Source organism: Lytechinus variegatus, chromosome 19 (genome assembly GCF_018143015.1).
Source record: "Lytechinus variegatus isolate NC3 chromosome 19, Lvar_3.0, whole genome shotgun sequence".
NCBI classification, from domain to species: Eukaryota; Metazoa; Echinodermata; class Echinoidea; order Temnopleuroida; family Toxopneustidae; genus Lytechinus; species Lytechinus variegatus.
Window position 1 is genome coordinate 14,436,514 of NC_054758.1, and position 16,887 is coordinate 14,453,400.

Below are 16,887 nucleotides of genomic sequence, written 5' to 3' on the forward strand. Positions count from 1 at the left end.
AGGGTACTGTTTAAGTACATGTACATGTATATGAGGTGATGCATTCTACTATTTCGGGGCAAACACAAAAAACGACCCTATCACCTACTGATTTGTCTGTCCGTGGAATGTGAAGAGGGATACGTGATGATGACCGAATGTTGTACACAGATTGGCAAACTGTTAAAGAGGTCTGACAAGTGTAGTGGAGCTTGCTCAGTGAGACATTTAAATGTGATCTATTGTAAGCCCCTGCAATCTTTGCATAAGATTGACTCAGAGCAAAATTTGCTGGAAGCTGCTTACGAACTGCTTTACGAAACACTGGTCAGATATTTGAACGTGAAAGAAAAAGGTTTGTTGCTTACCCGTACTGGTAGAAATCGTCAATGGCTCACTGATATCCAAGCCATTGTACCACTCAATCTCAACATCATACAATGTGTCAGGATCTAGGTTCCTGACCAACAGCTCCGGGCATGCAGACTTCGCGACCGTGATGCGTTGCGCGACCGGACTCGAGAAGTCGGTCAAGCCACCGACGCGTACTCGGGCGTAGTAACCGTCGTACCTCTGGGGATCTTCGAACGGCGGAGTTAGGGTAAGGTGGATCATGGAGACCGACTGGTCAGTCACCATCACAGACAGACCGTTCAGTTCATGCACTAGATACGAAATAATCATAAAAACGGGAAAATTATGATATAATACTCTCTTGAAAAAAAGAATTCCATGACTTTCCCATGACTAAATTGCTGCTTTCAATGACTTCCTTTCTGGCACGGTTTCCAAAATCAGACACGTTCTGATGGCTTCCACCTGAGAGTTGCAAGACACGACAAAACTGCAAAGCTGCCATAGCCAAGCAATTTCATGACTTTCCCATGACCACAAGTTTTTCAAGAAATATTGCCAATTTGAAATCTACATAGTATTAGTGATCTCAATTTTAAAGCAGCTATAACTTTCTTATTGCTTGTTCGATTTCTTTCAAACTTTCACCATTCTGTTTAATTTATTTTTCTACTGGCCAACACAACATTTTATGGCCATGGCTGGATTCCCCTTTAAGAATGGCAAATAATTCTGTCCTCTGATTGATTAAAAGTGGTGTCATGTATTTATCCATGCCTGCAAAGCAATAAACTTAAGTGGTTCGTCAAAGAATAAGGCATTTTTCCGACCGCATCACTCGCTGACTTGTTATTTTGAAGTCTTTCGCATCTTTTGAGACCAATTAACGACACCCGGGTATGCAGTTGGAAAATTACGCAACATTACCTACGGGCATGCCAGACCCCAAATTGCTCTAAAATGTGACTTTATGTACAAAGTCAGTTACCTCATCTTATTCATAAAGATATGATTATTTTTACTTTCATCAGCTGAAATTAATTAACTATAGCATAATTAAGCTTTAAAAATGTTCTACTATAAATTTTACAAAAAACAAAGAAAAACGAAAGGTTGAAAAACAGAGAAATACATAAGAAATTTATGAAACAATAAATGACAAAAAAAATCATTTTCAAACCAGGAGTTTATTTATTTGCAATTGTTATCAATGGTCTAAAGAATATTAAAACGCAAAATTAGCATTGTAGAAGCTTTTTATAGTGAAGAGCAAAAAAGTATGATTTACGCATAATAAATTCATTTAAAAAAAAGGATTTTGGAAAAATTAACTTTTAAACCTTATAGATTACATCTCACACTATTATCATGTCAATATTAAAGGCGTTCGCGCAAGCAGTAGTTGAGATCTCAAAAAGTCAGAGGGCCGTGTTTACATGAGCAAAGAACTTTGACTGTAATTAATTATTTTGATGTATAAAATAGTAATCACTAATACCATAAGCAGTAGTTTGTATTTCCTTCTGTGTGTCTACTTTTTTGTGGCAATAATTTCTGGTAAAATGAATCTAATTCAAAAGAAAACCTTGGGAGGCACGTACAAGTAGATGCTGTCTCCGTGTCTGTTGCAACGGGAACCCCTGCATCGATGCCCGCTACAGTCACAGTATACTCTGTTCCAGGAGAAAGGCCAGTGATAACGACCCTCCTAGGATCATTCCCATCAACAGTTTCAAAGAGAGTCCCATCGTAGAAGACCTGGTACTCGTCGACAGCCAGACGTTCACCCCACAAGACCTCTAGAGATGTGGTTGTCCTCTCTCCAATAACAACGATAAGGTTATCGACGTCTGTGGACAAAAAGAAAAGTGCGTGTTTACCGTTAAGGTGCCAAGATTCCCAAACAATGATATGCGTAGGAGCAGCAATACAGTTTTGGTGCTCCACACCTTCCATTGCAGAATCGCTACTGTCTTTCCCGCAAAATAATGCCACAGAGGACACTTTGCAATCCCAAATGTGCAAGGAACTTTACCATTGACTGCACAGAGCTTGTTGTGCCTGCTGTGATGAAAGTAGGATGCTCTACAACCAATAATGTTTGATGACGACCTAGGGGGTGTTGCCACAAAGTATTTATAATCAGCTGAAAATATTCTGTTGCAATTATACAATTGATTTATCAGTTTTAGCTGTAGCCAATCAGAATGCAGACCTATATCTAACAAGCAGATTAGCAATCAATTGCAAATTTTTAATCAATTTCAAGACATATGATTGATTTAGGGGCCAAAAGTAAGTTGCTTGCAACACCTGAAGGAAAAGAAAATTGACAAGCCATAGCTGCTTCCATAATTTAATCTAATAGATTAAAGGTTTCAATTTGTATGACAATATTGAGAGCCGATTCAGAAATAAAATAATATCATAACCTCAGTAAAACTGTAAAACTCTCTGATCCAAGCACATCGTCTCTGGAATTGCTGGTATAGAGCTTTTCATATATATTCTATCTGATCCATGAACAAGACTATTCCTATAAAGCATTGTGGGATGTGAGTAAAATAAAGTAAAATTACCTATTTGTCCTGTGACAGTAAGTGGTGGGTCAGTCATCTCTTCACCTCGAACACTGACTAAATCAAATTCATATACCGTATCAGCCAGGGCATTCATAATGCTCAGACTTGTCGCCGTCTTGGACAGTCTGACAGGAGATGACGGGGAGCCGACGTTGGGGGTGTAGGACACCTCAAAGAAGTCGAAGGTTGATCTTTCAGGAAGATCCCAGCCCAATACAATGACATGGTCTGAAGCCTGGGTTGTGGTGACTTCAAAGTTACTGGCCACGGGGATGGTGGTGTCAGCAACTACAAGAAAAATGTCCACAGATATAATTATCAAGAAAAAAACTACCATGGGCTGTCTAAACATATTTTAACCTGGGCTCCATCTTACAAAGAGTTGTGATGCTAGTGGCGATGCATGCATATTTAGAAAAAGCACTTGGCGCAACCGCTTCATCCTGTTGCATATTGTAAATATATAAATGATATAAAGTACACTGACAACTGTGCATTATTTACTTTATTATTTGTGAAAAATGTCTGTGCCGTGTTTTTTAGCAGGAATCCTGCTATAAAGGTATGGTAGTGGAACAAATTACTGAACGCTTCATGAATTCAATCACATCAAAAACATTATTCTCATGAAATTCACCAAACATTCACCATGAATACACAAATACCTACAAAATATAAATATGTAAAAGTTTTTTCAAAATTGTCTTTCTTTTTTACATTATCAGCTTCCATTCAGACCCCTCTACACATGTGAAATATTTCGCGTCACTTAAACAAGGTATCGTATTATCGCGTGTGTTTTCTATGGGAAAAACTGGGAAAGCAACAAAATCACGGATGAGCTATTTTGACCATATTTTGTTGTTTTGAGAGTCTCTGAGAATGCGTTTTTTTTGACTTGGCTCTGATTTTTGACAAAGCACCTTATGTCTGGACCTGGGGGGTGTTTCATGAAGATTTAAGTATGATTTAATTCACAAACACTGACGCATACATGATATGCAATGCGCAATCTTATTGATCAATGCACAGTAGTGCGCGTCCACTTGCTATGATCTCACCAATGCGGGGATGTCTTTTATACTGCACGCAACTATGCATTCAAGTGCAACTCTAGGTCATACATAAAATCTTTGTGAAACACCTCCCTGGTTGCAAATCAGCAATAAGTAGAACAAATAATCCCACTAAAATCTTCAATACTACTACTACTACTCCAACACCAATAAGATCAAAATGTATACAGTGACCTGGGGCATGTCTTACAAAGAATCGTGATTAATCCCATCAATCACAACTATGGAAGGCCAGCAAGATCAACATCTGAATACAACATCAACATCTCAATACATGTTTGTTCAAAATACTTTCTAGAAATGATGTACTTGTATATTCACATATTCAGTATTTTCTTGAAAATTCAGTATGCTGCTATTTATTCTCGAAGGACATTGAGCAAATTTCCTAAAGAAAAATTTATGACATTGATGGATTTCCATAAACTTGAGATTGATTGGATCAATCGTATCTCTTTGTAAGACGGGGTGACTCACTTGTTGTGGCAAAGACTGTTTGCTTCTCGCTCCTGACTTCGGGGCTATCCGTGACCGCAGCAATGCTGATGATGTATATGGTGTCTGGATCAAGTCCGGTCAGGGTGTATTGGTTGGTGGTTCTGTCTCCAGGGACGGCAATGGGCGAGGCAGACTCTTCAGCGGGAGAATAGCATATCTAACAACCAAGGATTAACAGAATATAGAATTGGGTCAAGTGCATGGGCTTCCCAGTGGTCATGAAACAAAATGTTACATCCCAAAGTTAGTAACTGAGAAATGTGAGAAATTTCTAGTTGTTGAGGTGTCAATAATGTGATCTGGGGCCCGTAACAAAAAGCTTAGCAATGATCGTTGAACATTTTCTACAATTGATTGAATTGGCTATACTGTACAATCAATCATTAAATTCAAGCGTACGATCAATCGCTAACCTTTGTGTCACAGGACCCTGGATCAGTTTTACAAACTCAGAATAGGTTTTGGAGCTAGGGGAAGCAATCCAAATTGTGCGAACACCAACGCCAACATATGAAATCATCCATTGTCACCATCACCATCATGAGCCTCAACCTACCTCATATCTAGCAACATTACTATCAAATGAAGGGATCCATGAAAGCTCAATGCTGGTGTCCAAGACCTGCGTTGCCACTAAGGAACCAGGAGCAGAGGGACCTATGTGTATTAGAAAACAAAATTACAGTGAGGAAACAATTATCAAATTCTTTATCTTATGACAGGGTTCCCACAAAATTTGAAAACAGAATTCCATGACTTTTCCATGACTAAATTGGTGCCTTCCATGACTTCCTGTGACGTCGCGGGAGTTATGTAAAATTTGGGATGTCACAAAACTGGTAAATATAGAAATCATGAACACCAATTATAATAGCAGAGTATGATCACAGAGTACGAGAGTTGCGAGACACAACAAACTGGAAAGCTGCCATAGTCATAGGTAAATGCAATTCCATGACTTTTCACAAATTTTACAAATTCCCTGATCTTTCCCCGACTTTCCATGACCACAAACTTTTCCAGGATTTTTCATGACTGTGGGAAGCCCGTATCCTATCTTTTTAACATCAATATAAACTTTCCATTCTTACTCCTTAAGGTAGTTTTATATTTTTGTCTCTTTCTTGATGATTAAAGCAGAAAAATAAACACTTAGGGTAAAAGGAAAGGGAAGAAAGAAAGGGAATATTAAAATGAGCATCGATCGCTTAATGAATGGGGGAGGTATCGCTTATACAATAATTTCACAATTTTTTTATTCATTATTCTAAAATGGAAGTGGGTTGTTCCTAAGCATGATCGCTTTGACCAGTTTTAAAATGAAATAGAAAAAAAATCAATAGATAAGTAATGTATTGATTTCCAAGAGTTATAAATGTCAATGTGAAGTGATTGTGTAATACTAATAAGGAAAAAAAAATACATTACATAAGTCATTTACATACAAAATGAATAAAAGAGGACCCAACATGCAACCTTGGGGTAAAATGTTCTGATGGCTTCCGTCCCTCCCTGAGCCAGACTGAATGTGTACAGCATGCTCAGGCTTCAGTTGCTAAATTCAGGCTTACACTGGATCACTTTACATATTAAAATAAAAGAGGACCCAATATGCAACCTTATATAATATAAAGAAAACATACGGGTTCTGATGTTTTCTGTCCCTCCCTGAGCCAGACTGACTGTGTACAGTGTGCTTGGGCTAAGGTTGCTGAATTCATAAGATTGCACCGGATCACTTGTCGCAGGGACATCAATATCTACTCCATTGTTGGTCAGTGTGTATGTGGACAGACCACCAAAGGGTGACCAAAACACTGTGAAACCGGATGAGGTCAATTCGCCGAATGACAGCTGTCCTTGTTCAGTTACCGCAGCTGTAAAAGATGTGAAAATCATTGATATTTCAAGATGGCCCTAAAATAATGATCATGGTCAGGAAAAAGAAGAACATGCAATTGGGTAATCCCAAATCCCCTAAAGGGGAAACTTCCAATGTACTTACAGAAATACTAGTGACCTTTTGCAATTGCAGTGGGGACGGATTCTACAATACGAGTAAATCTATTGAAAATGACAGAATTTTCAGAAATTTTCGGAGCCAACAAATAATTGCAAATATATTGTTCTTTCAGAATCTGGGAAGATCCTGCTCAAATTTTGATTTCACTGACTTTTGACAAAGGCTACTTTGTCACAAAGGGCTTTTGACAATAGATTTCTCAAAGTTCCAGAAAGCATTTGCTTAGTAGTTGCAAAAACTCACTATTACGAAGAACTACAACCATCACCACAAATACCTCTACACCTACATGTACTTACACTTCTACTACTGCTACTTCACTTCTACTTCTTCACTGTTACAACTTTTATTACTTCAATCTACAAACGCCACTACTTCTAAACTTGTACCACTTCATTACTAATACTACTACATGTAACATTATCACCATTACTGATTTACTAACTTCTATTACTACAAAAATTACTCCTGGCACTACATTTACTATAAGTGACACTTATTCTAAATTTATTACTTCTAGCTTTGCTTTTACTGAAACAAGTAAATGTAAAATGTTGTACTACATCAACAATATCTTATCGAACTCACGCGTTGTGAATGTAATAATTTCAGGTTCACTTGAGGAAGCACCGGACTCTGCGACGAAAGTGACCTGGTAGTCGGTGTCAGGGATGAGACCGGAGAGCTCTATTTCTGGACAGGCATCAGCCGGGACTTGGACGTCGATGTTAATGGGCGTGCCAGCCCCTGCTGGAGTGGCTCGTAGCACAACCCTGAAACGCAAGACGTTAAGTCTCCCACCAAGGAGCCTTGCAAGGAATCTCACGATGGACGGGAAGGGTCTGGAAAGGGTGAACTGTGGAGGTGATGGTGCTTTGAAAGAAAAAAAAAGACAAAACAAGAACAAGAAGACTTTTAGTAACTTTTGTAGGATTCTATGGCAAAGCATGAATAAGTACAGAGGCTACACCATTTATTCGACTTTGGGCAAGTGTTTGGTCTTTAAAAGTCGCCTGAGTGGTTCTTTTCAGGACCAATCACATGCCCAAAAGAAAAAACAATGGTCTACTCAAAATAGTAATGTTGGTCTGCGGAGGAGATACATGTACAGTCATCTCTATCAAAAGAGGTCAACCTTCTGGGGAGCATTTCATGAAACAAATTGTCTTTGGCTTTCACAAAGTATTTGTTCCAAGCTACTGAAATCCTGGCATCTGATTGGCTAAAAGCAAATAGGTCAGTGGACATGAATGACAAGTAGCTGCATGAAACACTCCCCATGAGAGTGAAAAAGATGGATGTCATAATACTTCATCCAATGGGATAGTTTTCATTATGCATTAGCATAGCAGCAATACTATCAAGACAGAATTGCAAAGGACAATAATAATAATGACAATAATAAATCTGCAGCATCCTTTAATAAGGGCAACCTCAAATTGCGTTTCTTCACAAGCAGGTACTAGGTTTGAAGACAGACATTTTTCCTCATTTGTTATTTACCCTTTCTTTCACTTTTCTAAGTTCTCTTTACTTTTATGTTTGCTCGCTTCTAAGCACCTTGAGCATTTAATAAAAATGGAAAAGATGCTCTATTAATCGTATGTATGATTATTTATTATTATTATTATTATTATTAATAATAATGATACATAATATTCACAAAGGCGAATACTACGGGCATTTCTAAGCACACTGTATTCTGTTTACAGTTTATACTTGGAAAAAAAACAGCATTTGACAACTCATCTACACATGAAATAAAAGAATCCCCACAAGTCTTTGTTAAGCAATCATCCAGTTCATGTAAGCAACAATCCTCTGTTCTGAATTCTTTAATTCCCACCAACTTAATAACGGGATCAATCAGGACCTGTTAGCTAAATGTTAACTAACTGATCACTAAAATTAATTATTTTAATTGTCATTTTCATAATGTAATTACATTGTTTAGGATTGCTGTATGGTACTTATTCTATTCACATGTCCTTTTAAAAATATATTTCACTTATATTGTGGCCTGGAGGTGTCTCTGTTTAAATCTCTCACAAGCTTTACTTTGTGTCTCTTCTACATATATCTTTAATAATCAAATCATTTTTTTAAATGTATTTTTTACTGAAAGTTGAAGGAAATAAACAAGTAAAAACAAATAAAACTTAATAAGAAATAATTATGACAAGAAGTCAAAAGGAAGAATTTCCTTCAAAAGAAAACCTTCCTAGTGAATTGTTGTATCAAATAATCTGGCATTTTCCATAACATTGCAATGAAAGGTAATTCATGGGTTCCAATATTTCACCAAGCAATTTTTTTCATTTTTTACTTGGAAGTCAGTGGTGAAATTTTCATATTCAATTTAATAATAATAGGCATTTATATAGCGCCATCTATCTAGAAATGTTCTATTCCGAGGAGCGTTATTATTATTATTATCCCGGCTTTAGCTCGAGCTGCCTTTCAGCGCTCATGCATTCAAGGAATTAATCCTGCCGGGTACCCATTCATCTCACCTGGGTCGAGTGCAGCACAATGCGGATGAATTTCTTGCTGAAGGAAATTACGCCATGGCTGGGATTTGAACCCACGACACTCTGTTTCAAAGTCAGAAGACTTATCCACTGGGCCACAACGCTCCACTCGGTATTTGTCTGATATCCATTATGTATTTTTCATATTCGACAAATAAATGAACTGAATTGAATCAAATGGATTTACTTAGAGTGTATGAGGTAGAAGCCAGCTGTTCTCGGTTCCCGGAGAGTCGGACGGCTGTCAAAATGAACGTGTATGTTTGGCCCCGCCGCAATCTCATCAGAGTGACCGATGGGGCAACCCCAGGATCCACGAACACAGACATAGAAGTAGCATCCACCTCATCCTCGATGTAGATCAGCTGGTATTTCAGAATGTCATCTCCAAACTCGTCGGCCCAGGACACCCTCACATTTCTTCCGGTTTGCTCAAGATTGATGATTCTAGGTTCTGAAGAAGTACAAAATCAAATGAAAAATAACAAGATATCGTTGCTTGGATGGCAAAACGCAGAAATGTTTAAAAGTGATAATACGGTCAATTTATTTTGTGCAGTTACTATATGCATATACTCTACTGCACTTGATACTTGGTATCATATTGCTACTACCCAGTGTGTAGCCAAGCCATCGCACAGGACCTAAAGCATTCAAGAACTGAATAAATTCCTACCGGGTATCCATTCACCTCACCTGGGTAGGGAGCAGGGCTAAATTTCAATTAAACCATATGGTTAGTTGGCAAAGTGGTTGTAGACAACCTCAACGCATCACAATCTGGAGAAATAGTCTTAAAAATTTGATAGTCGGAGGGCAACTATTTTCCCCTGCCTGAAGACCCCTCGGTAGAACAGTAGCACCATGATTGATGCTGCTGAGTAGAGCCATCCTCCCGTTTTCATATATGAATTCACATGTTTCATTTTATATATATTGTTGTTTGTTTTTTAACGGAAATGAATTCAATTCAATTCAATTCAAAAGAATTTTGGTAATCACTAAGCTGCTTACAAGACCCACTCACAATTTCATTAACTTATTCATTTTCATTTCACTAATAATCATTTCCAGATAATGAATCAATAAATATTCTCTCTTATATATGTAAACAAAAATAAAATATATTTCATGACAAATAAGTCAAATAGAAATTATATATCATGAAAGGTAAATAACAAAAGATTGAAGATTATAAAAGTGAATGAAATAAAAATTAAGGGGTTCTCAAACATCTAAGCTTGTAGTGGTAACCCCTCTTAACTTACGTGTAGTGAAATCAGTTTCAGCAGACAAGCTTCTCTGTTCTAGACTCTGACACCTCACGACAGAAACAATTCTTACAGTATACATGGTGTCAGGTTCAAGGTTTTCGAAAGTTTGGGTGAGCTGCGATGGAGGAACGTCCTCAACGTGCATCTCCGATTCACCGTCTTGCCTCAGGTATATCTGAAACTCGTCAAAGTCACCTTCACCTGCAGACCAGGACACCTGGACGATGGACTGAGAGACAGAGTCAACAGACAGAGTCCTGGGTGCAGAAGGCACTGTGAGAAAGAAAAACACAGAAGTAGTCAAAGCTCAATTACCTCAAGAATATATGTATGTAATGCTTGTCCAGGATGCCCTAACATGAAGACCAAGACGCTTCTACTTCTTCTTCTTTTTCCAGAGTAAGTGCTGCTTCAAGATGATGAAGATAAGCACACTGGTCACATGTGTATGTGTGGAATTTTCCACACACTATTATTTCATATTAAAAAAAATCTATGTTCTTGTTCTTGTAGTGTAAGTAAAACCATTCTTGGACTAAGAATTCAGAGATGGAGTCAAAGTAAAGACTGGATGCACTAGTTGCTGAAAGAGACACATGATCAAAGCTTTATAATAAGGGAGTATCTTTGGGTGTTTGCTGGGAGTGTTACATTAAACTTCACCCATGCTACATGTGTATTATATATAGAAGAGGAGTAAGGTTACCCATTGCTTGCATGAAAAACTGAACATGCACTAACAGTTCTGTTTACCAGTAACTTTGCAATAATGGCAACTACCATAGTAACAGGGCTCAGCAGCCAATCAGGATCAACGTTTCCATGGTAGTTGTCATAATGGCAAAGTTACAACAGTTGCAAGTCCTTTATGAAACGGGCCCCAGGAGTCACCAGAAGGAACAAAGTAACCTATTTCTCTCCTCAAAATTGAACATGCACTAATAGTATTATTCACTGGCGAGACAACCAGAGTCACTAGAAGCATTTGTGATGGTAGTCAACTGTAGAGGAAGAGGGTCAAAATACTAATGGAGGATTGAATTTGCTGTGGAATGATCGAAAATATCGACCAACCTGTTAGTGCACTTGCGGTATCCTCCTCGCTGCTTCCGGTCACCGTGACTGTGACAGAGTAGAAAGTTCCGGGTGTGAGGTTGGGGATGACAATATTCTGCTGGAATAATCCCCTGGTGTAGCTGGATACGTCATCCCCACCAGACACCTCAATGACATAGCCTGTTGCAGCTGGATCAGTGGACACACCCCAAGAGAGACGGATACTTTCGGTTGTAACTTCTTCGATCACTATCTCGGCAGGTCTGTAGTCAACTGTAAGGGGAAGAATCATGAAAACGTCATCCCATCTATGCACCTATTTTATACAAGCAGAGCTGCCAATCTTTAGAAGTAAAATGTAGTAATTAAGAGGGTCAAAATTAGTATTTTTGACATAAAGTCATAATTTCAGATGTGCCACATGGTATTATAAATTTATTTTAAGAAGTACAGGTAATATAAAGAACAGATTCCTTTAAAAGAAATGAATCCTCTTTCTTTTAAGGCTCAAATTCAGTAAAATCTCTGGACGTGGCAACTACGCTCTCTTTTGCGTAAATGCATGATAAATCCAAGAGCAAAAAAAACAAAAACATTTAGACAGTATTTAAAGGACAAGTCTACCCCAACAAAAAAATGCAACAAGTATAACACTGAAAATTTCATCAAAATCGGATGTAAAATAAGAAAGGTATGACATTTTAAAGTTTCGCTTCATTTCAGAAAACAGTTATATGCACATCTCGGTCGGTATGCAAATGAGGAACTGATGACATCACTCACTATTTCTTTTGTATTTTATTATATGAAATATGAAATATTTTGATTTTCTTGTCATTGTCATGTGAAATGAAGTTTCATTCCTCCCTGAACACGTGGAAAATCCATTATTTTAACATTTTGTGCTTCAGGCAAGGAGGTCCTAATCATCAAATTCGTAAAAATTGAAATGTTGTATAATTCAAACAATAAAAAACAAAAGAAATAGTGAGTGACATCATCGACTCTCTCATTTGGATGTAACTGGCTCGTTCATATAACTATTCTGTTAAAAATAAGTGAAACTTTGAAATGTCATTATTGTCTTATTTTACATCCGATTTTGATGAAATTTTCAGCATTATGCTTGTCTGATTTTTCTCTATTGATTCAAATCAACATTTTACTGAGGTGGACTTGACCTTTAAGCATGAGATGATAACATTCGGAGCAATGTAAACAAAGATACATGTACATGATCATGACAATAATGAGCATCAATGGCCACCTTCAGATGAATTCACCACTGCCCAATGTATTAATAAATAGTATAACTTACAAATACTATTATGAAATGTTCCCCATATGGGTGTTTCATAAAGCTACCCAGTAAGTTATGAGCTAATTTACAAATGACTGGTGATCCTTTCTTAGGTGCTAAATCAACATTTTATGAAAATTTGTAGTATATCACTTACCACACGAGAGAGTCACCAGTTGTTTGTAAAGTCGCTCAGAACTTACAAACAGCTTGATGAAACATCCATCAGGTTCCAGTTGTTCATAAATTTAGCAATATTAGGAAGCTGCAAAGCTAAGAACTCTGATGTCCCAAGCTCATGAACAGGTGGGTGTTACATAAAGCTGTTCGTAAGTTAAGAGTGACTTAAAGAATGAATGGTGATCCGTTCTTGTGGTAAATAGCATACACTTAAATGTTTATTGATATTTATTTAGCGCGTAAGAAAGGATCGCCAGTCGTTCCTAAAGTCTCTCTTAAGTTACGAACAGTTTATGAAACGGCCCTCAGGATGGTACACAGCATATTCATTGCAGATATCAAGGTTTACAAATATCTTCAAATGGTTTTACTTTCAAATAGTATTACATCAATTACCTGTGGCAGTCTCGACAACTGTGGAGCTGATTTCACGTTCAATACCTTCACCGGAATATGATGTAACAGTCAAAGTGTAGTCTGTGAGAGGTCTTAATCCTGTAATTCGCACCTACAAAAACAAACCAAAGTTAAGAAAAAAAAAGAGGAGTAATATTGCAGGATAGAGTAAGGAAAAACGAAGTGTGTGTGGGCGGGATAGGGAACAGAAAATGTGAGTGTTGTGTGTGGGTGGGATGGAGTGAAAAAGTTGAGGGTGTGTTGCTGGGATGGAGTAAGCAAAAAGTGAGTGTGGGTTCGAGTAGGAAAAATATGAGTGGGATAGAGTAGGGAAAAGGTGGGTGCATGTGTGTGAGTGTTGGTGGGATACAGTACGGAAAGGGGAGTGTGGGTAGGTGTGGCATACACTAGTAAAAGGAAAGTGTAGGTGGGTGAGATAGAGAAGGAAGGTGAGCTTTGGCAGGCTAAAATAAGGAAAAGATTGTGGGTGTGTTTGTGTTTGGGTGGGATAGATTAGAGAAAGTGTGAGTGTGGGTGTGTGGGTTGGATAGGGTATGGAAAGTGTTTGTGTTGGTAGATGGCATAGGGTATGGAAAATGTGAGTGTGGGTGGGTTAGAGTATGGTAAAGGTATGTGTTGGTGTGTGGATATTATAGACCAGCCAAGGAAAAATATGAGAGTGGCGGGTAGATGTACATGAGCAAGAGTAAGGAAAAGGCGAATGTGGATGTGTGGAGGGATAGAGTTGGGAAAAAGGCGAGTGTGGGTGGCACAGATTAGGGAAAATATGAGTGTGGGACGTGCGATAAAAGTATGTAAAATATGAATGTGGGCATGTCAGAGGTCTGATCGTATGGATGCCGTAGACAAGGGAAAAGTTGAGTGCAGTGTGCGGGTGGATGAGCCACACTGTGGAGTAACGGAAAAGGCAAGAGGGGTGTGTGGGTGGCACAGAAAAGGGAAGAAGTGAGTGTGGGTGGGTTAGAGTGGGGAAGAAATTGTGTGTGGGTGTGGGTTAGGATTGAGTACGGAGGTGTGTGTGGGCGGGTTGATGGGATAAAGTTCAGAGTGGAGGAGGGACAGAGTATGGAAAATGTGAGTTTGGTTTGTTGGTACCCTAGATCACACATGTAGAAAGGTGAGTGTGTTTCTGTTGCATGGAGTACGGAATTTGCGTGTGTGGGTGCATTGATGCTAAAGAGTACAGGAAAAGTAAATGTGAGTGTGTATGTACCATAGACTAGGGAATAGGTGAGTGTGGCATAAAGTAAGGAAATGTGTGGGCTAGACAGAACAGTTCTGATATGAGGTATACACATGTACGTTATGTACGTATCATTTTTAATTGGTAGTAAGAGGGGTTTTTTTTCAAGTCACAAAACTCTTCTAGACCTCAAGGAAGTAGAGTTTATAATCAACTATCAGACAAAATAATGCTACCAATGGACTTGAAAGATCATCCATGTAAAACAGTTCTCATGTCTGACACAGGTAGTCTTCCGACTGGAATGTTCATGTCATGCTAAACCCACATCTATAATAAGTTTGTCATCAGCAATTAGATTAATCAGATGATATTTCATTCAATATTAGACTTGACAGTCACTAAAGAAAAACAGTTCAGGTATCTGGTATAGGTTACCTTCTTGATGAAATGTTAATGTATCTTAAGTCATGAGAAACACAAGCCTAGAATTTATATTTGTCATCAAAGATTAGATAATATTTTACTACTGGACTTGATCAATCGTCAACATAAAACAGTTCTACAATCACACCAAGACCCGAGGGTTAAAATCAACCATCGAAAACATGGTTGTTAAATGATCGTCAATGTAAAACAGCTCTTGTACATGTAACTGGATCTTTTTCCAGCTGTAATTTCGACATATTTTATCTCAAGCCAAAATTACACTCAGAACTAAAGATTACTCTTGACCATCAGACAATATTTTACCATCGGACTAGGTGAATCCTCCACATAAAACAGTTCTGATATCTGGTAGGGGTTGTCCTCGAGCTCGTAGAAGACATAATAACCGTCAACATCTCCAGGGACTGGATCCCAAGACAAGGTCAATGCTGCTGCCTCAGGCTCCACACTAATATCACTCGGTGCATTGGGTACTGAAAATGAAGAAACAAAATCAAAATCAGAATTGCATTAAAAAGGGAAGTTGACCCTGACAATAGGGTTCACTTGGTTTTTACTTATAAAAGAGGAAAATATAGAGAAAAATATTGCAGACTTTTAATGAAAATCTATCGTGATTGAGAGTTATATAGAGAGATATTTTTTTTATTTGCAACTTATTTGCTGGCAGTTCCACCATGTATCGTATAATATGATATGCATAATTTATGGAATATGATGAATAAAATAGTTTTCTTAGAAATGGGGTTGAGAAATGGTGTGTCTGTAGATATATCCACCTCAAATATAAAATCACTTTCAAGTTTTGCACATGCACATCAAACCTAAGTTGGCTCAAAATACAGTTTTTCTTTTGCATATTATTCTTTACGGTGGTGCTAAACAGTTAGTGAAAGCAGAAAATGAATATATTTAACCACTTGACTGCTATAAGCTGTAATGCGCACTGACCCCCCTGATGCTGCTAAATGGGACTAACAAGTTAGATCTATCTATGTAGTTAGACTACAACTGACAGCAACTTGGGGGAAAATTCGAAATAATCACATCACTTTCCTCATTACTATTTCCAACATCCATTAAAAAAAATCATCCTCCCCTTCTGACCCAGATCTTTCGCTAAATTTATCACTCCTATTGTCAAAAGTTTCGTCAAAATCCTTCTGATTCACTTCTCCACTGTAAGTCGCCATTTTGAACTGAGCGTAGTACACTTTCATTGTGGCAAAGTGAATACAGACATTTATAAATCACTGCAAAAGTTTCAATAACTTCTGTGGAATAGCCCCATCTGGTGTACACAGTCTGAAATTTAATATACACAAGCTGTTTTCACAGTAGGGGTATTAACAGTGCAGTGCTGACGGCTCAAACAGAAGACAGGTCAAGCATGTGATATTACGTGCCTCGCACAGATCGTACGCTTGCCCAGTGGATTTTGTGAAATTCAGCCATTTGGCTGCAAGTCACAGATTTTCGATCCATCAAGCAATCAATCCATCCATCCATCCTTCCTTCCATCCATCCATCAATCCATCCATCCATCCATCAGTCAATCAATAAATCAATCAATCAATCCATCCATCCATCCATCTATCGTTCAATCAATCAATCAAACTGTCTCTTACATGTTCTCTGTTGTATCGAGTCACTCTGATCCACTCTCGATGCAGAAACAGAGATCTGATAATTCCTTCCGGGAACTAAGTTGGAAACCGTTCTCTCATTGATACCATTCAGTACAGTTAGCGGGGAACCCACTCCTCCTAGTATGGGGTCGAACACCTAGAAAATAAAAAACCCCAGTATAACATGAGTTTAAAACAGGAGTTTTGTAGCACCTCCGTAAATTTTAACCCTGTATAGCCAGGGATATTCTAAAATTGCATAGCCGAGCGGGGGACGGGGGTTATTAAACCCCCTTCTCAGACCTCAATGGTTGTTTGCACAATTGCTACAAAACTCGGCAATCACATCTGCCACT

At 38.2% G+C, this 16,887-nt stretch overlaps 1 protein-coding gene across 2 annotated transcripts in view; it reads right to left on the bottom strand.

The window, feature by feature from the left end:
• LOC121406131 (tenascin-X-like) overlaps window positions 1–16,887 on the bottom strand; it is a 115,470-nt gene that overhangs the window by 39,779 nt on the left and 58,804 nt on the right. Inside the window, exons 51-63 of one of the 2 annotated variants that reach the window (XM_041597150.1) lie at window positions 16,532–16,688; window positions 15,207–15,376; window positions 13,250–13,361; window positions 11,392–11,646; window positions 10,312–10,590; window positions 9,231–9,497; window positions 7,101–7,385; window positions 6,133–6,366; window positions 5,046–5,146; window positions 4,469–4,646; window positions 2,913–3,203; window positions 1,935–2,183; window positions 348–644 (exon numbers count right to left, since the gene is read on the bottom strand). In XM_041597150.1, coding sequence (XP_041453084.1) covers window positions 348–644; window positions 1,935–2,183; window positions 2,913–3,203; window positions 4,469–4,646; window positions 5,046–5,146; window positions 6,133–6,366; window positions 7,101–7,385; window positions 9,231–9,497; window positions 10,312–10,590; window positions 11,392–11,646; window positions 13,250–13,361; window positions 15,207–15,376; window positions 16,532–16,688 — 2,875 coding nt within the window. Of the gene's footprint in view, window positions 1–347; window positions 645–1,934; window positions 2,184–2,912; window positions 3,204–4,468; window positions 4,647–5,045; window positions 5,147–6,132; window positions 6,367–7,100; window positions 7,386–9,230; window positions 9,498–10,311; window positions 10,591–11,391; window positions 11,647–13,249; window positions 13,362–15,202; window positions 15,377–16,531; window positions 16,689–16,887 lie in introns of both variants that reach the window. The other variant, XM_041597151.1, reaches the window with a different exon arrangement.